The sequence below is a fragment of the Phoca vitulina genome, unplaced genomic scaffold (assembly GCF_004348235.1).
Source record: "Phoca vitulina isolate PV1807 unplaced genomic scaffold, GSC_HSeal_1.0 scaffold13, whole genome shotgun sequence".
Taxonomy (NCBI): domain Eukaryota; kingdom Metazoa; phylum Chordata; class Mammalia; order Carnivora; family Phocidae; genus Phoca; species Phoca vitulina.
Window position 1 is genome coordinate 13,404,019 of NW_022589716.1, and position 26,608 is coordinate 13,430,626.

General features: G+C 38.8%; 1 protein-coding gene across 1 annotated transcript in view; it reads right to left on the minus strand.

Moving 5' to 3' along the window:
* Nucleotides 1–26,608, minus strand: part of ERC2 (ELKS/RAB6-interacting/CAST family member 2) — a 959,419-nt gene that overhangs the window by 635,989 nt on the left and 296,822 nt on the right. Inside the window, exon 6 of the mRNA XM_032412144.1 lies at nt 105–260. Within this exon, the coding sequence (XP_032268035.1) occupies nt 105–260 (156 nt within the window). The remainder of the gene's footprint in view (nt 1–104; nt 261–26,608) is intronic.

The window sequence follows — 26,608 nt, forward strand, 5'->3', positions numbered from 1 at the left end:
TATCACATAAAACAGGTTATGTGGGTATTTGGGGAAAGTATGTATGTAAACCGTAACTTTCCAGTCACACTAAGAGTATAAAAGTTTATAACTTTGGATCATACCTTGGTTTTCATGAACTTGGAGTGACTTTTGTAAACCTCTATTTGTTTGATCTCTTCCTCGCGGTCCTCAGTGTTCAGCACACCATTGGCTTTTAACATCTGGATCTCATCCTCCAGATCCCTTATGTTTCGCTCCAATGAAGCGATTTTTGTGTCCTGTTGTTAAAAAAAAATGGTAAAAAAAAAAAAAAAAAGAAAATTGTTTTTTCAGTATCATCAAAACAGAATTCCAGAAAGTAATTTGGGTAGTAAGACATTAACTATGATACAGGCATAACCCTGAGTTCAGAACAACTTATGCTTTTCACTTTTGAGGATCATTTGTGAGATTACTTTTTAAGCTCTCAATAAAGATCATGTGACAATACAATATGGAGAGTTGCCTAGATAGGTTTGTCTATACCTGGTAATCAAATTACCAAAGCAACAGTGACAAAAGTGACCTAAAGTGTTAAAAAACACCATTTAAGTGGGCAAATTCGTAATTTCAGATATAATTTACCAGCGTACAATTTCTAGTCTACTTGTAAACACAAAAACAGTTTGTTCATGTGTATACTATGTGCCTGGTTTTATAAGGCAAGCTTGGAATTTGACTCTGAGAGACAAGGAAATTAAAATCTACTAATGAGGAAAAGGATTCTCATCTAGAATACAGACATCAATGAAATTAAATAACTGAATCCTGACTTAGTATGACTGATATATTAAATATTGAAAATTTATAGCAACTGGAAATAATATATCACAACGTCATGATTTATTTGGCAAGCAGCTCCCTGCGTGACAAAAAACATTTCTACTTTGCAGGGCATTTCTAATCTATTGACTTTCAGAGTTGAAAAAACTAGAAATATTACACTCAAATGTGAGATTGAGAAAAAAAAAACAACCCCAGAGAATTTTTTTAAGGAAATGACAGACTCTACACACAAGATAGAGCATAATAAGAAATGATGCATTAAAAAGAAAAGAAGACAGAGAGCTCTTATAGAGGAAAAAACCTTTCCCCAACCTGAGCTGTTAAACTCCAACCAGTCTTTGGAATAAAATACATTGAAAGCTTGACTGTAAGTTTCCTCCCTGACACCATGTACCTGCCCTTTTATGGTACAGATCCAGAGCTGATATCACATTTGTAATTGAATGTTAATGAAAAACAAACCATTAACTCTTTTTTTTTTTTTACCAATTCATTTTCAGGAATCTAGAAGACAAAAGAGTTCCAAAAGTAAAGAAAATGGATGGCCTATTCTATTTAGAACTAACTCATAGGAAAAACTTTGCAAACATCTGTCCTGATTTTGTGGCTATTTTCCATTTTAATTTCCTATATTCTATTGTCGATGGCATGTCTCATGGGGCAATATAATAATCATTGCTATTATCACTTAACATTGTCATCTTCATTAAATGGAGGAAAATGAGGAGAAACAACTTCTTATTGAGTGCCACTACGTGTGAACATCCAAGAGCTCCAAGTGTTGAAGACATTTTTATTAATTCTCAGAAAAACCCCAAGAAGAAGAAATAAAAAGATTCTGAAATCTGCAAGATTATTATGGAATGTTATATTCTCTAGCATTTCATTTTCCTTTAAAAATAACATTTATTGTTATTCTTTCCAGTTATAAAAATAATGGCACCTTAAATTCCTAGAAAATGGAGAAAATCACCTCTAATCCTACCATCAAGAGATAACCATCACTCATGTTTTATGTACAGCCAGCTAGTCTTTTTCTATTCTAGATGCAATTTCTAGAAATCCTGTATACTGCCAGTTTGAGTGAAAGGAGTACCACGGACTAAATGTCTACACGCCTCCAAATTTCCTATGTTGAAGCTCTAACCCCTAATGTGAAGGAAATGCAATGGCATTTGGAGATGAGGCCTTTAGGAGGTGATCAGGGTTACATGGGGTCATAAGGATGAAGCCCTCATAAGAAGAAACACTAGAGAGCTTCTTTATTCTCTCTTGCTCCCTGCCATATGAGGACACAGCAAGAAGGTGGCCATCTGCGAGCCCGGAAGAGAGCTCTCACCAGAACCCAACCCCGCTCTCGCCCTGATCTGGGACTTCCAGCCTCCAGAACTGTGAGAAAATACATTTCTGTTCTTTAAGCCACCCAGAAGTGGTATTTTGTTATAGCAGCCTGAGCTGACGAATGTAGGAAGGCATCTTTAGTGACTCTTTTGAGTTCTGAGCTATGAGAACTCTGTAGACCAAAAAAGCAGCAATAATAAAAAAGGATGCAGAAAAAGAACTTCTAAACATTCATAAGAGCCTTCTTAAATAAATGGCAGTCATTTTAAATCAACATTTTTTTCTGACTATAAAATTAAGACATGCTCACTATAGGATGCCTGGGTGGCTTAGTCGGTTAAGCGGCTGCCTTTGGCTCAGGTCATGATCCCACGACCCTGGGGTCTTGATCCCACTCTTGATCCCTGCTCTGCAGGGATCCTGCTTCTCCCTCTCACTCTGCCTGCAGCTTCCCCTGCTTGTGTGCTCTCTCTCTCTCTGTGTGTGTCAAATAAATAAATAAAATCTAAAAAAAAAAAGAAAAAGAAGACATGCTCACTATAGAAAACTTGAAAAGCTATGTAGATAATTATGACTGTACATTACCCCATCACCCAGATATACCCACTATTAACACTTTTATTTATTCCCATGAAAGCCTTAAGATTATATTATTACTTTAAAACGTAAAAAAAGATAGTTATCAATTAAAACTCTAATCAAGGGGCGCCTGGGTGGCTCAATTGATTAAACGTCTGCCTTCAGCTCAGGTCATGATCTCAGGGTCCTGGGATAGAGCCCCACATCGGGCTCTCTGCTCAGCAGGGAGTCTGCTTCTCCCTGTCACTCTCCCTCTGTACTCTCCCTCTCTCTCTCTCAAATAAATAAATAGAATCTTAAAAAAATAAAATAAAATAAAAATAAAACTCTAATCAATATGACAGAGATTTCCTCTTTTTGAGATACAATCTTTCAGCATTTACAAAGATCTAAGTACAATCTTTACAAAAGTTTAACTGTAAGTTAAGTGTAAAAGGAAAAGCCTACATCTGTGCTATTCTAATACAAAATCTTCTGGGATTTCAGACCCAAGTTTAAAGGAAGCATTTTCGTATATATGTATGTATGCACACATATGCATGTATAAAGACATGTGTGTGTGCAACATGCTTTGTGGTCCTCCTGTTTTACACCTTAATTTTTGATACACTTAGAATTTCAGGTCTCAATCACATAGGCGGGGGGTGGGGGGGTAGAGTGTACCCTCAGCTTTCCCCTCAGTCAAATCCTGAGGCTTTAGTTAGCAATGACCACAATCGCCATTTTACCACACTTTAAAAAATTACATACTGCTAAAGAAAGATCAGAACAAGGTTAAGATAGAAAGTTTTGTAACAAAAAAATTATCTTGACCTATATGCATCTGAGTTAAAATTTCACCAAATAGTGAAACACATTTTAAAACTAATATTTTTAACTTTTACTAATTTCCTTAAATTAGCCAACTTTTCTTTTTCCTCACCAGCTTTTTTTCCCTTTAGCCACAGGTATCCCAAAATACTAAAAAAAAGAAAGGGTGGGGGCTGTTGTGGAAGTCACTTTAATAATGATCTATTTTTTCCTGTCCTTATTTATGTTTCCGTACTTCAAGAAGTCATGTTTAAAGACAACAGAACTCAGACCTGAAATCTTGAGCATAGAGAAAAGGAGATAGGAGAGTATCATTAAGACCTAGAGAAGAGAACAGATACAAAATACATAGATATATCAGATGGTATACTCAAAATGCTGAGGCAGAGAAAGACGTGAAGAAATCCAAGTATGAAATATAAAGGTAAATAAAATGACTGCCATGGTCACAGCTACTCTACTACCTCAGTTTGAGGAATTCAGGGAGAAGAAATTTCATCTTTTTCTTTTTTTTCAAATCTCTAAAACTAAGATAAATTACTATAAACTTCTATATTTAAGGAGAACTATGGAAGGCAACCACCTCACAGTTCCTAATATGGCTCAATGTGGTATATGGATGCTGCCCTTCAAAACTGAGGCTAACTGCACATCTCAAGAACTCTAAGCACTGATCTAGAGTGAAGACATAATGCTGTAACATCCTAAAAAGTGAAGTTTCAGAAGGGAGAGCAATATTTACTCCCAATCACCAGAGTTTTCTTCATCTGAACATCTCCACATGTTACTTACCACTGATACTTTAAAATAATTTATGTAGTGATTTTCAAGTATTCATTTTGATTATGTTTCACAAATAAGCAAACTCTCAAAGCAATCATTGTGGGCCTTCCTTGGGAGATGGAGAGAGTGAAATACAACATAGAACAGCTTTTCCCAAAATCCACAGAACACAAAAGCTCTGTGAAAAGGGCATCGGAGGGTCAAATAAGTTTGAGAAATGCTTACTGGGGATTCCCTACGCACATTAGCATTAATGGCTCTGGGGAAGTTCTGTAGCAAAGTATTCTATTTAATTTGATTTTTCCCAGTATTATTCCTCTAGAAGTCAATTCTTAAAAAAAGGGGGGGAGGGGAATTTAACGGCCACATTTAGCTCAGGGTTATATACTAAAGTGAAAAATCAAAACAGTGATTTGGATTTTTCAAGGGAAAACTTACCATCATTACCCTCCATTTAAAGTAATTAGGTGCTTAAATATCCAGATCACCTTGTTGGCTTCTGTAACTCAAAAGTGGTTTACTGAGAGCCTGCTTTGAGCTCAGAGCAGGGAAAGAACATAGACTCCCATGCTCTCAGAACCTACCACTCCATGTCTCAAGTAACATTTTTCAAATAGTCTTGAGACAGGACAACCATGAAATTGTTTTGCTTTTATACAGTATTTTCATTAAGGACTGTAAGAATGTGGGACATAAAGTTTCAGGAGGAAAAAAAACAGCTGAAATGTGTTTGCTCATTCCTTATTGGTTAGAAAAAAAATCTGAATTGAACATCTTTCAAATCATTTCTTTCCACACATTCATAAAATAATACTTGTAAAAATTTTCTTTTTTTTTTTTTTTAAAGATTTTATTTATTTATTTGACAGAGAGAGACACAGCGAGAGAGGGAACACAAGCAGGGGGAGTGGGAGAGGGAGAAGCAGGCTTCCCGCTGAGCAGGAAGCCCGATGTGGGGCTCGATCCCAGGACCCTGGGACCATGACCTGAGCCGAAGGCAGATGCTTAACGACTGAGCCACCCAGGCACCCCAATACTTGTAAAAATTTTATACATCAATTGCAGATCATAACTCCTACTTAAAGATTCATAACCAAGACTATTTTACATTTATCATTCAAAAGACGTAAAATAGGTACTTGACGGGCAATTAATAAATAAACCACTGAAATTGAATCCCTAGCAGCCATCAACCCAATAGGCCCACCTGCTGATTCTTAAACTAGCCGTAAGTATTAGCACAGGTGCTGGACTCAGCAATGAAAATGAAAATCAGATGGGAAGACTGAAATAAGTTTATCTCTGCTTTATCTTTTTTTCTTTTCTTTACTAATTTCTGAGTTTTTCCAGGACATGTCTGCTACAGTTGATAGTAAACTTAGACACAAGGAGTTTTCTCATTCATTCAACAAATATGTACTGAGCATCTATTGGGTACCAGTCACATCGCCCAGGTATGTGAGATACTAGGTAGATCTCAACAAGATTCATGGGCACCCTTCTCTCTCTAACACGGAGTACAATCTAGATCACTGTTACTCCAAGCGTGGTCCATAGAACAGCAGCATTGACATCAGCTGAGAGAGTTTTAGAAATGCAGCATCTCAGGCCCCAACCCAGACCTACTGAATCTGAATCTGCATTTTCACAAGGTTCTCAGGTGATGTGGGTGTTTTAAATGACTACAGGTGTCCAGCATACAGGAGGCACAAGATTGAGCAGTGCAGAAGAAACCAAGACAGTTTTACAAGCCAAGTACATTTAGAAAAATATTAACCTACTCTCAAGAGCTATCCATCTCAGCCTAAGTGTACACCAACCCTGGGAGTAAACTTTCTGGAACATCTTTGCCAGTCCAGATGCCTTTATTACCCTTTTTGTATTTGTTGAACATTATGTTCCCCTTAAACAGCAAAAAAAAAGATTTCAATTCCTCTCTAGGAACTGTGAACACTGAAATGATGAGTAGGTGGAACATCAAAAAAGCAATTATTGCTGAGTGTCACAATGTGGTTTTTTTTTTTCAAATACAGTAAGAATTACTGGTTTCATTTTAATATCAGGCCAAGAAGAAAATACAAGCAGTCTTTACAGAGCATGGAACTCACCGTGATCACATATCGGTCTACAGACATTGATCAACAAACTTAGGGCCAATTTGGTTTAAGGAAGAAGACGTGATCTAATGTTCAGGAAACATCCCAACCTAATTATATTATACTTTATTTAGAATAAAATTCTAGACTATTATTACTGGATGCCACAGAGGCTCCTAAAGGCTTAACTTTTAAAACTCATCTAGTTGTAGTTGCAAACATAACTGAGCTTCCCTTGGTCTTAGGGTATCTGAGGAACGCCCTTGACTTTGGAAGGGTTTACTGTGTGGGATTAACCGCAGTTTTGTAAGCCCAAGTCAAGCCCTCTAGAAAGAAGTCGGCTTGGGCCTAAAGCATGTTAGAAGGAAAAACTAAAAACAAAAAAATCAGTAACTCAACTTCTTGGGTCTTATCAAACTGTAAAGAGATGGTGACCTAGATGAGAAAATGACAGGGGACATGCTGTTTTTTGGTGGTAATATTGGTTTTTTGTTCATACAGTACCTAATTCTTTACAGCAAAATGTACGAGCACAGAATCAGGTCAAATTCAATGCAATTAGGGTGCTTCAATGTTTCTTTCCATGGCTTCATTCGCCTACTTCTGACTCACTCTTCATGAAGCCCATGCCTCAGAAATGCATGCTTCCTGTCATCCTGTCTCTGTGCACACTGCTAATGACCCATGGGCAGAAGATGTGTTTCTTTCTGGACACTATGCAACCACTGAGGTTTTGGTCTCCATATTTGAATTTGTTGTTGTTGTTGTTGCTGTTGCTGTTGTTGTTAATAGACTCAAGTCGGAAGAAAAAAAAGAGAGCTGACGCTAAAACAATCCTCCTGACCCTTCGAGAGTCACAAATCTGGAAGTAAAATGTGGTTCAGGCTTTTATGTCTTTGGGCAAGATGGTGAGTCTGTCTGAAATAAGACCACGTTCAAGAGCATGTCATGAAAATTACAAGTGATCTATAATACATGAAAAGTACCTACATGGAGCCGCCTGCACGAGAGTAAAGGGTTGCCATCATTATTATCATCAGCCAACAACAGTATAGTAAGTCCCCACCCATTCCCCAGTTCTGTGAGGCGCACATGTAGAAGACAGTAGCTTCCACTTTTAGTCTACACCGTCTAACTTTGTGAACATGTTCCTAAGGTCGCTAATCCTATAACCTAAGGTTGTTATGAGAATTACATGAGTGAGAAAATGTACACCTTCCAGAATAATAGCCAACACACAGTAGGTGCTCTACAAAGATTACCTTCTTCCCATTTCTAGCTGTAGCATTTATCAATTACTTTTTTATCTGTCTGCTCAGCTTCTTTTCTTTTTGGGAACTACATCGCCCCAATTCCTTGTTGTTTTAGTGGGGTTTTCATGTGTGGCCCTGCTCAGTGGCAAGTACCATGGATTCTCTGGATGTGGATTGATCTGTGGTGATCTCATTATGCCATCGAGGCCAATCAGAGTTCTTTTAGGGGACTCACATAAATTCAGAGGCCTCTCTTTTTCTGAGCCTATGTTTCTCCTTTTCTGAGATTATGAATGATAAGGAAAATATGGGCCTATGGCTGGTTATGGCCTTCTTTGATACCACGATTAAGAATGTGCTTGAGGGCGCCTGGGTGGCTCAGTTGGTTAAGCGACTGCCTTCGGCTCAGGTCATGATCCTGGAGTCCCTGGATCGAGTCCCGCATCGGGCTCCCTGCTCAGCAGGGAGTCTGCTTCTCCCTCTGACCCTCCCCCCTCTCATGTGCTCTCTCTCATTCTCTCTCTCTCAAATAAATAAATAAAATCTTTAAAAAAAAAAAAAAAAAGAATGTGCTTGAGGGGCGCCTGGGTGGCTCAGTCGTTAAGCGTCTGCCTTCAGCTAAGATCATGATCTCAGGGTCCCGGGATCAAGCCCCACATCCGGCTCCTTGCTCCACGGGAAGCCTGCTTCTCCCTCTCCCACTCCCCCTGCTTGTGTTCCCTCTCTCACTGTGTCTCTCTCTGTCAAATAAATAAATAAAATCTTTAAAAAAAAAAAAAAAACAATATGCCTGAATGATTGGACCCTTATAACATCATTTGAACAGCTAGGTACAGCTATATCTGAACCATCCACTCCCCTAGAATACCAAAATACAATAGCAGGGTTTCAGCCACTTGCAACCAGAAGAGTATACCACAAAAGTGATAGCATGAAAGGTAACACCAAAATACAATTAGATACAATAGTCTACAAATCTACAAAGAAAGGTCAGAAATGAGTAAGACCACCATAGAAGAGTCAACAAATCTCCAGAAAGCAAAGGAGCCTAATATAGGGTCTAGAGATGGATAAGAACAAGATTATCATAGGGAAGATGAAATTCTTTCTGGCCAGAAATAATAACACATGCAAAGTCAAGAGTACTCAGCATGGTGTCCAGCACATAATATTTAATTAATATAAGTTGAAAGAATAAGATAACAAGTATGAATTATGTATGAAGAGGAGTAAGAAGACAGGACTAATTAAAAAGTATAGATCACTTTTTGTTGCAGAGGAGTCAGAAAAGAAGAAGGGGCTGGATGATAAGCACTCTTCAGAATCAAGCTAGGAGTTTGCATTTGGCTATGACTGGGAATCATTTATAAGCTGGTAAAAAGAAGGCAACAAGATGGCCTTTGGGAAGTTAATAATAAAAATGGAAGCCAAAATGGGAGTTGAGACAGTAGAGATGATAGATCATCAGCCTAGTGGTAAAGGAATTCTCAGACACAGTTAAGAAGAGTATAGAGAAAAACAGCACAGGAATCACCAAAAGGAAGAGCTATAAAATTGATGGAAATCATGAAAAAGTCACAGAAAATTAGAGAGTGAAGTTTCAAGAAAGAAAGTCAGAAAAGGTTTGAGCAGACTTTAAATCCCATAGAATCAGGGTGATGGCTGAGTCACTCAACAACTAGGACAGCATAGGACAAGAACCAACCAAAACAGACACCACCTAGAGCAATAGAACCAGGTCTGGGAAATCTCTGAAAAGCCAGGGGTTAACTCTTTAGTTGCTGGAGTGGGGGAGCGTAGCCTGGGGATTTGAGATAACCACAGAAGTATTTCAATATTTTAACAAGCAATGTAGTTGCACCTATGCTTCTCAGCTGACTATCAGCCCTTCATAGAAAGTTGCTTCAATTAATACTGATAGCTTTCTACATTCCCAATGCATGGAAGGGAACACTGGTTAATCCAAAATCATTTCCATGTGCCTGTGAAACACACTAATGCAGAGGCTCCCCAGTGCCAGTCTGTGGACTAGGTGCACCAGATTCATCTAGGGAGTGAATAAAAAGTACCAATGACTTGATGTCACCCAAGGACATTCCCTTTCAGGGTAGAGGTGACACAAAAGTCTGTATTCATTTGTAAACTCCTCAGGGGGGAACAAAGCCACATCAAAAGATTTCTTTTTTGGGGGGGCACCTGGGTGGCTCAGTCACTAAGCGTCTGCCTTAGGCTCAGGACATGATCCCAGTGTCCTGGGATCGAGCCCCACATCGGGCTCCCTGCTCAGCAGGGAGCCTGCTTCTCCCTCTCCCATTCCCCCTGCTTGTGTTCCCTCTCTCGCTGTCTCTCTCTGTCAAATAAATAAATAAAATCTTAAAAAAAAAAAAAGATTTCTTTTTTAGACCTATGTTTTCTTCCTCATTTATGTTGAAGATATAAATATATTTGCATAATCTGAATATATAGAAAAGAATACTATAGGACAGAAGCAATGTTTCTCCATTCCAGCATTAAAAATGCACTTAATAACAACAGCTAATGTGTATTGATTACTAATGCAAACACTGTGGTAGAAAATCTCATTTAATCTTCCCTATAACCCTGTGAATTAAGTACTTATTTTACTCATTTTATAGGCCAGGAGACCTATAGAAGGTAAATAACTTGCCAAAGATCTTCCCTTTGTTGAAATAACTTTCTAGGCCCAAGATGGCTCAACTTCTGCTTGGGGTTCCTTGTCAGCAAACCAATACTTAGATAACTTTCATGTCCCTGTAAATGCTCCACTTGACCAGAAATGCAGTGTATCCAGTCAGCCAATTCCCACATGCCAAGCCAACTCTGAGTTCTAATTTCCTTGTTCCTTCTCACCTTAAACAAGTTTGACTACGTGGTCCCAGCCCATCAGATATTTTCTATTTTTTTTTTCTTCCTTATTCTTTACTCTTTATCCTATAAAAGCTTCCTTCCTCCCACCCCATTTTCCAGTTCTCCAAATGGAGACTGCTTCATGAAGCGCTAAAGTTTATTTGTATCACCTACATTGTCTCTTCAGTCACTTTTTAACACCTTTAATACACTGGAATGGTTCCCTCCACATATAGAAGAGAGGAAGCCACACAGTGGGACCTTGCTGTCTCCAGGAAAACCTCAGGAGAACTGGCTTCAGAGAAGCTGTGCCACCTAGAAGCTCGACTATTTTGATCCTTTCTTCCACACAGTACGATTAGCCTTTAAAGATCACAGAGCAAGGTCAAAAGAAAATAGTGAAGAGGCTGGGGAGAGAGGACAGGGAGGAAGAAATTTCAGAAAGTGCTTCCAGATGAGAAAGTAGCCCATCAGTGTGTGCTGTGTGAAGCCCCGCCCTCCCTAAGGCTGGATCAAAGTCATCTTTCACATACATATAAATACAAAGACAGTTTGAATTCCCAGAGATCCAGAGAAATACTACTTTGCAAAACAGTGATTGCATTTCGAGGAGTAATGAAAAGATGGACATCTCACACCTCTATTCCCTTCCAATGCTCTTTAGGAAAAGATTGGGTGAGGAAGCTCTCTTCACCGGCCTCTAGCAACCTGAACTTGCTCTTCCCATTCCTTTTAAACCATCCCCACAATGCCTTCAACAGCCCTGGTTTGGGGCCTCATTCTTAGGATCTCCAAAACATACCACAAATCCTTCTATGTTCAACCAGTTTGTCTCATGGAAAAAGCAACAGGCAGCGGAGGAATTCAGGCCACCCCAAGTCACCAGCACGGCCTGATGGATGTGGAAACTGGACCGTGCCTTAGGGATGAGGCATGTGACAGCCGGTACACTGTCATTACTGAAACTTGAAAGGGGAAGTTCACATGAGGCCTGTGGTTGACTTCTCAACCCTGCTGGCGGAGGCGCACGCCAATAAGGAAATTGCAATCCCTAAATAAACAATAGGCTGGGAACCTGAGCACCAACAAGGGAGAATGCAGGGGCTGCTGGCTTGGGCAGGGCTGGCCAAAATGGAGCAAACAAAGCAAAGGTTTAAACTTTGAAAGAATGTCATGTCAATTCAGACTCCCCAGGCAGGCCCTTTGAGACTCCAAATTGCCAGTCACCAAGCCTCAAAACTTGGTACAATTTTTAAAGCAGGACTCTTGGTTCAATCTCTTCATTAGCCAAGTGAGAACAGTGAAAGCCAGAAAAGACAAGTGACTTGCCAAAGGCCCAACAGCCAGAAAGCCAGGTCCCTAGGTCATTTATTATGCCACAGGCCTACTGGGAATTGCTGCTTTTTTCTTGACTGGTTTCTCCATTGAAAGATGCTTTTAAAGTCTTTCCACATGCCAGCTCTGTGTGTATTCTGAGCTGAGACTCTGCCTGAAGTAAACTTGTTAAATTCCTTCTCTACCCTTGCTCAAAGGTATTACCTCTTTTTCATAGGTAAAACTCAATTCCAGACTGAAAGGGAGTGGATAGGGGAGCAAAGAATTCTTTGGGCCCTTATTATATACCAGGATTTTCCCATGACTTAATTCATTTTAATATTCTCCACAACCCTATGCAGACTGGTATCATGGTCCCATTTCACAGATGGGAAAGTTGGAATCAGAGAAGCACTAAGCCCCTGAGCTAAATTATCAATTTCCATAAATAATCTAACCTTCTCCTCTTTGGAGGCTTCTCTGTTCAGCAAAAGAAAATCAGGCTAGAAGAAATTGTGCAGCTTTAAGCTTTTCTTAATGAACTTACTGTTGTCTTTCCTAATAATTCCTGATCATTCCTGTGTAATGAATGCACATTATTGAAAACATAAAAATTTGGAAAGAGGAAAAAATACTTTATAATCTACTCATTCAGAATTAGTGTCAACATTTTGGTACATTTTTTCCCCAAGATTTTATTCCACATTGATAAATATATCTTCTTTATATATTAAGAATATTAAGTCTCCAACTACTATAAACCTTAGAAATACATCTCCTGATTAGTTATTTTATAGTTCTGTTTATATTTTTAGTTTTTAAGTAATCAAAGTTATTTATCCTTCCTTTTGAAATATCTTTATTTTTGAATAACAGCTTTACTGATATTAGTACATGTGCCATAAAACTTATCCTTTTAAAGTGTGCTATTCAGTGGTTTGTGCAACTAACACCACTATCTAATTCCACAGTATTTTCACCACCCAAAAGCCCTGTACCCATTACCACTCACTCCTTCTCCTCTCCTCCATCTCCTAAAAACCGCTAATCCACTTGCTATTTCTACAGACATACCTATATTAGACATTTAATATAAATGGAATCATTTAGCATAATGTTTTCAAGGTTCACCCAGGTTACAGCATGTACCAGTACTTCATTTCTTTTCATGGCTAAATAACATTCCACTGTGTGTGCATACCATATTCTGTTTATTCATCTAGAATAATGGACATTTGGATTTCTTTTTAGCTTTTTGGCTATTATTAATAATGGTGTATGAGCATTTGTGTACAGGTTTGTTTGTTTTTTTTTACTTTATTATGTCATGTTAGTCACCATACAATACACCATTGGTTTTTGATGTAGTGATCCACGAAACATTGTTTTCGTATAACACCCAGAGCTCCATGCAGTACGTGCCCTCCTTAATACCGATCACTGGGCTAACCAATACCCCCTCCCCCCTCCGCTCTAAAACCCTGTTTGTTTGTCAGAGTCCATAGTCTCTCATGGTTCATCTCTCCCTCCAATTCCCCCTCCCCTTTTTCCCTTCCTTCTCCTAATGTCCTCCATGCTATTCCTTATGTTCCACAAATAACTGAAACCATATGGTAATTGACTTTCTCTGCTTGACTTATTTCACTTAGCATAATCTCCTCCAGTCCCATCCATGTTGATGTAAAAGTTGGGTATTCATCCTTTCTGATGGCTGAGTAATATTCCATTGTACATATGGACCACATCTTCTTTATCCATTCATCTGTTGAAGGGCATCTCGGCTCTTTCCACAGTTTGGCTATTGCGGACATGGCTTCTATGAACATTGGGGTGCATAAGGCCCTTCTTTTCACTACATCTGTGTCTTTGGGGTAAATACCCAGTAGTGCAATTGCTGGGTCATACGGTAGCTCTATTTTTGAATTTTTGAGGAATCTCCACACTGTTTTCCAAAGTGGCTGTACCAACTTGCATTCCCACCAACAGTGGAAGAGGGTTCCCCTTTCTCCACAACCTCTCCAACATTTGTTGTTTCTCTCCCTGTCCATTTTTGCCATTCTCACTGGGGTAAGGTGGTATCTCAATGTGGTTTTGATTTGGATTTCCCTGATGGCTAATGATGATGAACATTTTTTCATGTGTCTCTTAGCCATTTGTATGTCTTCTTCAGAGAAGTGTCTTTTCATATCTTCTGCCCACTTTTTGACTTGATTATTTGGTTTTTGGGTGTTGAGTTTGAGTTCTTTATAGATCTTGGATACCAGCCCTTTATCTGTAGTGTCATTTGCAAATATCTTCTCCCATTCTGTGGGTTGCCTCTTTGTTTTGTTGACTGTTTCCTTTGCTGTGCAGAAGCTTTTTATCTTGATCAAGTCCCAAAAGTTCATTTTTGCTTTTGTTTCACTAGCTTTTGGAGATGTATCTTGAAAGAAGTTGCTGTGGCCCATGTCAAAGAGGTTACTGCCTATGTTCTCCTCTAGGATTTTGATGGATTCCTGTCTCACATTGAGGTCTTTCAACCACTTTGAGTTTATCTTTGTAAATGGTGTTAGAGAATGGTCGAGTTTCATTCTTCTGCATGTGGCTGTCCAATTTTCCCAGCACCATTTATTGAAGAGACTGTCTTTTTTCCATTGCATGTTTTTTCCTGCTTTGTCGAAGATTATTTGACCATAGAGTTGAGGGTCCATACCTGGGTTCTCTATTCTGTTCCATTGGTCTATATGTCTGTTTTTGTGCCAGTACCATGCTGTCTTGGTGATCACAGCTTTGTAATATAGCTTGAAATCAGGCAACGTGATGCCCCCAGCTTTGTTTTTCTTTTTCAACATTCCCTTGGCGATTCAGGGTCTTTTCTGATTCCATACAAATTTTAGGATAGTTTGTTCCAGCACTTTGAAAAATGTCATTGGAATTTTGATCGGGATGGCATTGAAGGTATAGATTGCTCTGGGTAGCATAGACATTTTAACAATGTTTATTCTTCCGATCCATGAGCATGGAATATTTTTCCATCTTTTTCTGTCTTCTTCAATTTCTTTCATGAGTGTTTTGTAGTTCCTAGAGTATAGATCCTTTACCTCTTTGGTTAGGTTTATTCCCAGGTATCTTATGGTTTTTGGTGCTATTGTGAATGGAATCGTTTCTCTAATTTCTCTTTCTACAGTTGCATTGTTAGTGTATAAGAAAGCAACGGATTTCTGTGCATTGATTTTGTATCCTGCCACATTACTGAATTGCTGGATGAGTTTTAGTAATTTGGGCGTGGAGTCTTTTGGGTTTTCCACATAAAGTATCATGTCGTCTGCAAAAAGAGAGAGTTTGACTTCTTCTTTGCCAATTTGAATACCTTTTATCTCTTTTTGTTGTCTGATTGCTGTTGCTAGGACTTCTAGTACTATGTTGAACAATGGTGGCGAGAGTGGGCATCCTTGACATGTTCCTGATCTTAAGGGAAAGGCTCTCAGCTTTTCCCCATTGAGGATGATATTCGCTGTGGGTTTTTCAAAGATGGATTTTATGAACATGAGGAATGTTCCCTCTATCCCTATACTCTGAAGAGTTTTAATCAGGAAAGGATGTTGTATTTTGTCAAATGCTTTTTCTGCAACAATTGAGAGGACCATATGGTTCTTCTCCCTCCTCTTATTAATGTGTTCTATCACATTGATTGATTTGTGAATGTTGAACCACCCTTGCATCCCGGGGACAAATCCCACTTGGTCGTGGTGGATGATCCTTTTAATGTATTGTTGGATCCTATTAGCTAGGATTTTGTTGAGGATTTTGGAATCCATATTCATCAGGGATATCGGTCTGAAATTCTCCTTTTTGATGGGGTCTTTGCCTGGTTTGGGGATTAAGGTAATGCTGGCCTCATAGAATGAGTTTGGAAGTTTTCCTTCTGTTTCTATTTTTTGAAACAGCTTCAGGAGGATAGGTATTATTTCTTCTTTGAATGCTTGGTAGAATTCCCCATGGAATCCATCAGGCCCTGGGCTCTTTTTTGGGGGGAGGTTTTTGATCACTGCTTCAATCTCGTTACTGGTTATTGGCCTATTCAGGTTGTCAATTTCTTCCTGTTTCAGTCTTGGCAGCTTATAGGTTTCCAGAGAGGCCTCCATTTCATCCAGATTGCTCAGTTTATTGGCATATAGTTGTTGATAATAATTTCTAATAATTGTTTCTATTTCCTTTGTTAGTCGTGATCTCTCCCCTTTCATTCATAATTTTATTAATTTGGGTCCTTTCTCTTTTCTTTTGGATAAGTCTGGCCAGTGGTTTATCAATCTTATTAATTCTTTCAAAGAACGAACTTCTAGTTTCGTTGATCTGATCTACTGTGTTTCTGGTTTCTAATTCATTGATTTCTGCTCTAATTTTAATTATTTCTCTTCTAATGCGTGGCTTCGGCATCGTTTGTTACTTTTTCTCTAGTTCTTTAAGGTGTAGAGTTAGTTGGTGAATTCGGGATTTTTCTATTTTTTTGAATGAGGCTTGGATGGCTATGTATTTCCCCCTTAGGACCGCCTTTGCGGTATCCCATAGGTTTTGGACCGATGTGTTTTCGTTCTCCTTAATTTCCATGAATTGTTTAAGTTCTTCTTTGATTTCCTGGTTGACCCAAACATTCTTGAGCAGAGTGGTCTTTAGCTTCCAAGTGTTTGAATTTCTGCCAAATTTTTTCTTGTGATTGAGGTCCAGTTTTAGAGCACTGTGATCTGAGAATATGCAGGGAATAATCTCAATCTTTTGGTATCAGTTGAGACCTGATTTGTGACCCAGTATATGGTCTATTCTGGAGAAAGTTCCATGTGCACTCGAGAAGAATGAGTATTTTGTTGTTTTAGGGTGGAATGTTCTGTAAATATCTATGAGGTCCATCTGGTCCAATGTATCATTCAAAGCTCTTGTTTCCTTGTTGATTTTCTGCTTAGATGATCTGTCCATTGCTGAGAGTGGAGTATTAAGGTCTCCTACAATTAACGTATCGTTATCAATAGGACTCTTTATTTTGGTTAACAGTTGGCTTATGTAGTTGGCTGCTCCCATGTTGGGGGCATAGATATTTACAATTGTTAGATCTTCTTGTTGGATAGACCCTTTAAGAATGATATAGTGTCCCCCTGTGTCTCTTATTACAGACTTCAGTTTAAAATCTAATTTGTCTGATATAAGAATTGCTACCTCAGCTTTCTTTTGAGGTCCGCTGGCATGGAAGATGGATCTTCATCCCTTCACTTTCAGTCTGGATGTATCTTTAGGTTCAAAATGAGTCTCTTGTAGACAGCATATGGATGGGTTCTGTCTTTTTATCCAATCTGCAACTCTGTGCCGTTTTATGGGAGCGTTTAGGCCATTCACGTTGAGAGTGATTATTGAAAGATATGAATTAATTGTCATCATGTTGCCTGTGAAGACGTTGTTTTTATAGATTGTCCCTGTAAATTTCTGTTGTAGATCACTCTTGGGGTCTTTCTCCTTTTATAGAACCCCCCTTAATATTCCTTGCAGGGCCAGCTTAGTGGTCACATATTCTTTCAGTTTCTGCCGGTCTTGGAATCTCTGCTTCTCTCCATCCATTCTAAATGAAAGCCTTGCCGGATAAAGTATTCTTGGCTGCATGTTCTTCTCATTTAGTACCCTGAATATGTCTTGCCAGGTCTTTCTGGCTTGCCAGGTCTCTGTGGATAGGTCTGATGTTATTCTGATGTTCCTCCCTCTGTACATAAGGAATCTCTGCCCCCTAACTGCCCTTAAGATGGTTTCCTTGGTTCTAAGATTTGCAAGTTTTACTATTACATGCCGGGGTGTTGGCCTGTTTTCCTTGATCTTAGGAGGGGTCCTCTCTGCCTCTAGGACTCGAATGTTTGTTTCATTCCCCAGATTAGGGAAGTTCTCAGCTACCATTTGCTCAAATACATCTTCTGGTCCTCTCTCTCTCTCCACTCCCTCTGGGATTCCAATTATTCTGACATTGGAATGCTTCATGGTGTCACTTATTTCTCTGATTGTATTTTCATGGATTCTGAGTTGTTTTTCCCTGGCCTCCTCTTTTCCCTTTTTATCTATTATATTGTCTTCCAGGTCGCTTATTCTCTCTTCTGCCTCAGTTACCCTAGCTGTTAGATTATCTAGATTGGATTGGATCTCATTGATAGCATTTTTTTTTTAAGATTTTATTTATTTATTCATGAGAGACAGAGAGAGAGAGAGGCAGAGGGAGAAGCAGGCTCCCAAGGAGCAGAGAGCCCGATGCAGGACTCGATACCAGGACCCTGGGATCATAACCTGAGCCGAAGGCAGACGCTTAACCATCTGAGCCACCCAGGCGCCCTCACTGATAGCATTTTTAAGTTCTGCCAATTCACCTTTTATTTCTGCCCTTAGAGACTCTATGTTGCCATTAATTGATTTCTCCATTCTAGCCATTGTCTTCACAATTGCTAGCCTGAATTCCATCTCCGACATCTTGGTTATATCTGCATCCATTTGTAAATCTGCAGCATAAGTCATAATCTCTGAGTCTTTTCTATTTTGGGGGTTCCTCCTCCTAGTCATTCTGTTGATGGGTGTTTGAGGGAATGTATAGAGTCCAAATTATTGACCAGAACCCAAGCAAGATGCACCTGTTTTCTTGGGACCTTAGGGTTGCTGGCCTCTTGTTTTCCCAGCCTGTCTTCTGCGGGAGGGGCCTGCCACGCTGTTACTCAGGCAACCCTGTTTGGGCGGAGTTGCCCTGCGCCCCTGTGGTGGGGGATGGGCTCAGTGGGAATCAGTCTTTGGGGCTTTTGTTCTCTGGCGGCTTTCCAGGTCTCTTCCGCGAGTCAGAGCAGAAGAGACCGTTTCCAACCCTCTGCCTCAGAGCAGAGAGACCGCAGTCTGTTCTTCAGTGAGCTCTCCAGGCCACACTGTCTCTGTTTCTGTCCGTGCTGCTATAAACTGCAGCATCCTGGGTTGTGCGCCCCTCTGCAGCGCCCCCAGTCCTGCCTCCAGGTCAGGGGACGTCTCTGCCCTTTGTGCTTCTAAAACCGCCAGCCGCTCCCAGTTCACGCGCACGTGACCCCGCCGCTCCGGATTTCTGCCCTGGGGGCTGCAGTTCACAGGCGCGACCCCACCGCTCCTGGTTTCCACTCCAGGGGCTGCAGTTTGCAGGCGCAACCCTGCCGCTCTGGGTTTCCGCCCCGGGGGCTGCCCTAAAGTCCTTTCCCGGCCGCTACCGGTCTGCGAGTCTGTGCCCGTCTGCAGCACGCAAGGCTGTCGCTCACTGGCGGTGTAGGATCCCCACGGCCAGGCACCCTCCTGCTGCCGTTTATCCTCTGGTACCTGCCCGCGGAATCACGGCTCCCCGCTTCGTACCTCAAAACCAACTGCCTACAACTATTCTGTTTGTAGAGATCCAGATCTTCTTACATCTCAGGCTGGTTTCGTGGGTGCTCAGAGTGGTCTGGTAGATATCCAGCTCAATTCCAGGGACCAGTTGAAATAGGGTCCCCTACTCCTCCACCATCTTTCCCCCCTCTATTGTGTACAGGTTTTTATATATGTTTTCAGTTTGGTTGGGTGTACACCTAGGAGGAGAACTGCTGAGACATACAGTAACCCTACTTTTAACATTCTGAAGAACTGCCAAAGAGTTTTCCAAAATGGACCGAACCATTTTACATTCCCACCAATATGAGAGTATGGTTTTTCCACATCTTTCCCAACACTTGTTAGTTACTGTCTTTTTTTTATTTTAGCCATCCTAGTGGGGGATAAGCTGTATCTAATTGAGGGTTGATTTGCATTTCCTGTTGGAACATCTTTTCATGTCCTTATTGGCCATTTGTACGTTTTCATTGGAAAAATGCCCATTCAAATCATTTGCTCAAATTTTAATAAGATTATTTGTCTTTTTACTGATGAATTTTTCTTCCTTTATTTTTAAATGAACTTTTTACTTAAAGTATATTATACATAAAAAATTAGCCAAATGATAAGTTTTCAGCATGAAGAATTATGACAAAGTAAACACACCTGGACACAAGCAAACCAGATCATGAAACAGAATACTACTTGTACTCCAGAAGCTTCCTTCATGCCCCCCACCCAGCCTCCATAACCCCTCACTCCTCTAAATTATCCAATATCCAGACATCTAACACTATTCATTATTTCTGCCTATTTTTGGAATACACGCATATAAACAGAATCATATGGTATGTGTTCTTTTGTGTCTGGATTCTTTCAATGCTGTTTTGGGGGTATTGAATATGTTGTTATATGAAGCAATAGTCTGGTCCTTTCTCATTGCCATATAGCATTTCATTGCATGAATATTTCACTATTTATCTATTCCATTGTTGATAGCTATTTCACTTTTTTCAAGGTTTTGGTTATTCCACATTTAATTATGTTTTGAACCTTCTATTTAAATTTGAGTCTTGCGCCACCATAGTTAGATTTGCTTCTAGATATTTTGGGTTTTTTAATGCCATTGTAAATGATATTGTTTTCAAAATTTCACTTTGTAAATGTTTGTTACTGGCATGTAGAAATAGGATTCATTTTTAAAATACTGACTAGCTATCTAGCTAAATTCGTTTATTAATCTAATTGTTTATATATGAATTCACTGAGATTTTACACACACAATTATGGTGCCTGTCAATAAAAGTGCTTTTATTTCTTTCTTTATAATTCTTATACTTAGGATGTCCAGAACATTATGGAAGAGAAGTGACAGTAATAGGCAGTTTTGTCATATTATTTATATCATAAGGAAAGCTTTCAATATTTTACCACTAAATATGATGTTGATTGTAGTTTTCTTATAGCTACTTCTTATTAAATTAAGAAGGGGCGCCTGGGTGGCTCAGTTGGTTAAGCCGCTGCCTTCGGCTCAGGTCATGATCCAGGGTCCTGGGATCGATCCCCGCATCAGGCTCCTTGCTCCGCGGGAAGCCTGCTTCTCCCTCTCCCACTCCCCCTGTTTGAGTTCCCTCTCTCGCTGTGTCTCTCTCTGTCAGATAAATAAATAAAATCTTTAAAAGAAAAAAAAAAAGAAAATCCTTGAGTTTGCAAAAAAGCATTTTTTTTCTTTTTTACATGAACAGATGTTGCATTTTTCAAATGTTTTTTCTGCATTTATTGAAATTACATTTATGCTTGTCCTTTATCCTATTAATGTAGTAAATAATATTGCTTGATATCCAAATATTAGTCCAACCTTGCATTCTTGGAATAAGCACAACTTGGTCATGTCATTTAATTGTCACTTGGTCATGTCATTTAATTTTCAGTTCGGTAGGATATTTTGCATCAACCTTTATGAAAGAGATTGCTTGTAATTTTCCTTTCATGTAATGACATTGTTGGGTACTAATATCAAGGTTACATTGGCCTCATAAAATACGATGGGCAGTGTTCCCTCTTTTTCTATTCTCTGGAATAGTTTCTGTACGACTAATGATAATTTTTTCTTCAAATGCTTAGTAAAATTAAGCAAAGAAGCCATCTGGGCCTGCAGATTTTTTCCTTTGGTTCGGTTTTTGGATTTAGGGGTTGCTTTTTTTGGTGGTAAGATTTTAAATATAGAATCATTTTCTTTAATATTTAGGACTACTCAGACATTCTATTTCTTCCCGTGCAGTTTTGACAAGTTGTATTTTTAAAAGAACTTATCTAAAATTTTAACTTTATTATCATAATGTTGTTAAAATTCCCTCATATTTTTATAGTCAATAAGATTGACAGTGATATCCCCTTTCAATCCTGATATTGGCTATTGTTCCCAATAATTCTAACCAGGATTTGTCATTTTTGTTAATCTCTTCAAAGAATCAGTGTTTGGCTTGGTATTCCCTTCCAGTATATGTTTGATTTCTATTTCACTGATTTCAACTTTTTTATTATTTCTTTTCTCTCACCTTATTATGGTTTTATTTGATCTTCTATTGTTTTTTGAACTTAAGAAGTCTTCTCTCAACCAAATTGAATGACTTGCTCTTCCCCAGATACTCTTCATACTTTCCAGCCTTCTTGCCTTTGCTCCTACAGTTCCTGCTGTTTCTAAACCATCCCTCTCCCCTTTATTAAAATCATGCCAACTTTTAAAGGCCCTCCTCAAATGCTACCTCCTCTAGGAATCATTCCCTGCCCCTCTCTCATTTGATATCCTCTGAGCCCCTGCAGTCCAGTTTGCCATTCTTAGATCCTGGCTTAGGTACTTCCCTCCATTAGCCTCTTAAAAACTGAGGGCTCAGTTATTCTGAAAGGTCTACCATGGTGCTGTGCACAAAATAGCTACTCAGTCAACACAGGTGTTTGTGATTCAACTTCAGGAGTTAAATTCACACAAACTAAACCTGTTCATAGCAGGAATTATTGACTGGCAACTCAAATATTCAAACACATTGTAAGAAGAGTTTGGGCAAAAAAAGGAAAGAAATCTCCTCTTTTTTTTTTAAAGTCTTCCTTGCTTCCAAATAACAACTATATATCATCCAGAGCTAACATTTAACTTGACATTTTGCTTTTTCTGGCTATCACTTAAAACCCACATTTTTCCCCTTATTTAAGGAAAATAGTTAAATGGGACAAAGTTTTTTTTAAGTTGAAAGATGAGAAGATGAAGAAATTTCTCAAGAAAAAAAATAATAAGCTAAAGGATAATTTCTGGTATCGTTAAATGGATAACACAAATCAAAAACACAGGGCTTTGCAAGTTTGAATGAGTTATGCTCCAACTGTTATAAAGACTTCAGGGCAAGACTTAAAACTCAGGGAGGAAATACAGGGCATACATTGGCAGTAGAGTACAAATTTGGAGCCCTATTTGGAGGGCTGATAACATTTACATGTAAAAAGGATGACTGTTATGTGCTTTGTGCTACAAAGCACATAACACTTTCCCAAAAATACCAGAGACTTCTCCAGCTCTCAAGAGCTGCCTCAACCTGTTCTATGATACAAACTCCAGTGCATAATTTCTAAAATAAAAAGTTTTGAAAGAAAAACCAGTTGAACCTATGGGCTGTCTTCAGTAAAAGCACACTGAAGGAATAGAAAGTATAGGAACTCTGGAGGAAAAACCTGTATTCAGATCTCAGTTGCCAACTGCCTAGATGTAGGACCTTAGCAGGCTGCTTATCCTCCCTAAAACACAACTTACTCATCTGTGAAATGGAGCTAATTATGCCTACTCACAGGTTATTATATGTCAGGTGCCCCACGTCTGGCTTCCTATGCCTGGTTAGTGGTATTCGGGCTGTGGGTTGTTACCAATGGTGCAAGGTGGTATTTTTATTGTTATTGCTCTTATTCTTTTTAACAGCCACAAACAGAGTGGGGCATAGTTTTAAGGCCTAAAAGCCATCATAATGGCTTGGCTAGAAAAACTAGGCTTGAAACAAATTTCCTATGAACATCTCATCCTAAGAGAAGAAATCATTCTAAGTAGAGTGCAGTATTTAGACTCAAACAGGTAAGAGTTCAAAAAATGGAAGAAATAAATATAGGGAGGCTTTAGAGCCAAAGAAAACATTTCAGCCACAAAGTGGTATTCTTGACTAGATCCCAGTACTTGAATTAAGTTCGTATTGGGAATTGGGATGCATTCAATGGCCTAGGTTTGAACTTGAAATCCCTCCTTTCCTAGATGTGTGACCTTGGGAAAAGTTGCCACTGTGGCTCTTACCTTCTCCATGTTCCAGTGCATCCCTTCCATGCTTAGTGGAACTGAATTGGCTGAATTTGACCAAATATCAGCATATCTTTTAAGAGAAACTGAACCCAACTGCAGCTCAGCTCCGCGCCATGCAGAAGAACAGCAGTCATCTGCCTGAGCAGGAAGACAAGGCTTGGTCTTTAGTTTAATAACAAAAGATCAACCTCACCACTGGAGTTTAGCACCTGAATGCAAAGTCATATTCTTTGATAAACAGCACAACTACAAATCAGCAACTTAGTCAAGCTCAATGTTGAATTGCTCAATGCTCATTTCCCATAGAAAAGCCTGGTGGAAACAAATGTTACTCAAGAAGAACCACTCATGACACACAAGTGCCTGGCTGGTCATGTGACTAGAAAGCTAAACACCAACAATCCTCACTTTAGTTACCACAGAAATACTGTCACCTAGTGACATTATGCTCCTAGCTTCTTAATCCACTTTTGATAACAAGTTTACCAAATCAAATACATTTTCTGCAACTTTTACTAAATCCCTTATGGCACTCACTTAGGTCCCACTTGATAAATTCTGCTGAAGTTAGTGCTAGCATAAAGTTTGTTTTTCCTGATGAATGAGTGCCATTTAATTTATTAAGCAAATGAGAACTAGGAAACTTTGTGTATTTCCTTTTTAGCCTGGGCTGTTAAGTTTAGAGTGAAGTTTACACCCCATCCCAGTAATTATCATTATTCTGGGGTTGGTTTCTTTTTTGCATTTTCTTAAAACACAACTTTCTTCCTATCCCTTCCTTTTGTGATTATTAGAGCTGTTATAGCCATCTTGCTCAGATGGGCAGACAGGGGCTGTCTGAAATTAGAGTTTACATGAAGGAAACCAAACTATAGAATGGAATGAGAGAAAATCGGATCATTAACATCTTTTGAGCCGCTGGATCAAGCTATGCCTGAAGCAATACCCTGTTTTTCTCCAGCTGAGTGAGCCAATAAATTTCCTTTTGGCTTTAGCCATTTTGAATTAGATTTTCATTCACTTGGAAGATTTAACTAGCAAAGAAAACAATTTTAAGATTATCTGACAAGTACTGTTATTGTAATTCATTTTCTTAAAAAGAAACTGGGTACAACTTTATGAATGAACCTAAGAAAGTGAAATTTTTAGATATCATCTTTATGTCATGTCAAATTTATAATAAAAGTAGGTTAAAACTTTCTTTCAAAGGAATTAACATTAAAAAAAAAAGAGGGAAAAAGCTTCTTAACTACCATTTTTATTGACAGTTCTCCATAAAAGTGGAAAAGAAGAGCTTAGTAAAGAATCTTTAGACACAAAAGCAAGAAAAGGAGAAGCATTGCACCATCTACAAGAAAACTAATTTCTGTGAGAAATACACACAATGTTCTAGTGCAAACCTGGAACATACCTGCTAGAGCAAACAGGGATGAAAATTAAAACGTGGAGCCTCCTGCAAGAAGATAAATCACAAATAACTTCATTCACTTTGCTTCCTTTCATTTTCATTCAGATGACCGTAATCCCCCTGGCTCAACTGGCTGCAATAGATGTGATGGCTGCAAGAGAATTACTCCCACTTTGATGCTGATGGCCCTCCCCAGTGCTTGCCCACAGAGACATATTTTCACAATGTACAAGCCCAGAGGTGCATGTAGAGATCTACTGAAACTACCAGACCAAGTTTCTTAAACTGCTTGTATTAGGGCAAGATTTCACAGATTTTCACAATAAACAACTTTCTCAAGTTGATACAAAGTTTATGTGCGGAGAAGATGAGGGGTCAGAAGTTCACCCTCAGTTTCTCTCAGAAGCAAGGGATTAGTAGAGGTAATTTATAAACCCTTAATTCATGTCATCTCCCTGAAACTACAGGTCAAATTTTCTCTAGAAAAGTTCCTTTCAACTTTAGATTTTGCCAAGGTACCAGATGACACCAATGTTTACCCAAAGGTGTTTAAGTTAAAACACAAAGATGTCTTAAGTTCAACCCACCAGGTTTAAGGGTCAGTTGTATTTGATAGTCAACCCTAAAGCTTGTTAAATGTGGGTTTCTAATATTCCTTCCAAATTCGCAGGGAAGTAATGTATAAAATTGAAGGAGATCACAGCCTCTGTCATAAGCTACACACACAGCTGAAAAGATGACCCTCTACCATCTGCCTCCATAACTCAATTTTTACATGCTGAGTATAGATGCTAATGGGACCCAGAATTCTCCACTGACAAAACAGAAGGCAGTGGTTTATAAATTAATACACATCCAAAAAACAATAGAAAAACTCCAGGCTCAATTCCCTGACAAGTATATTGATCATCATTTGTCCTAAAAATATGTTCTATAAATCAACATATTGGCATCCATAAAAGAAAAACTCCAGACTCAATTTACTGATAATATATGGATGTGAAATCTGCCCTAAAAGTCATGTTTTATGCCTTCCCATATAGATAGCCTAAATGAGTATATTTATTAATTTTTTTGTTTTCTAATAAAACATATGATACTTGACACAGTCATAAGTAAACAGATTTTTTACTTCTAAAAGTCATCAAAAGCTATTAATTGTCTTTGAATAGAGACCTTTACATGAAATATGCCCACTGCTCTGGGAGAGATGTCATTCATGGTTTCTCCAAAGATTCCTGGAATTCACTCTTACTCTTTTTTTTAAAAGAAAGGATAGTTTAGAAATAGATTTTATATATATCCTCTTTCCCATTAGTAACTGCCAGAGACTGGGGTAGTAGGCGTGGAGGTGGGTGGAAGAAAGACCGACTCTGCAAAAAAGTAAAACAAAATAAAATATTTTGTCTTTTTTCTTTTCTTAAGAAAGAAAGGAAGAAAGAAAAGAAAGAACCCTAACCAAGTTTCAAGTTCGGTTCCAGTATAAAGTAAGGAAGAAATCTGTTATGAAACACTCCCCCACAAGTGTAGAATGATAAGTTTCTTTTCAAAACAAGTTCAAATTACATAAATTCAAAACGAATTGATGAGGCAAGATTAGCAAGGATTATTCAATCTCATTGGCATTTGGTTCCTTTGACGATATTTTTCAAACCAATTTGCT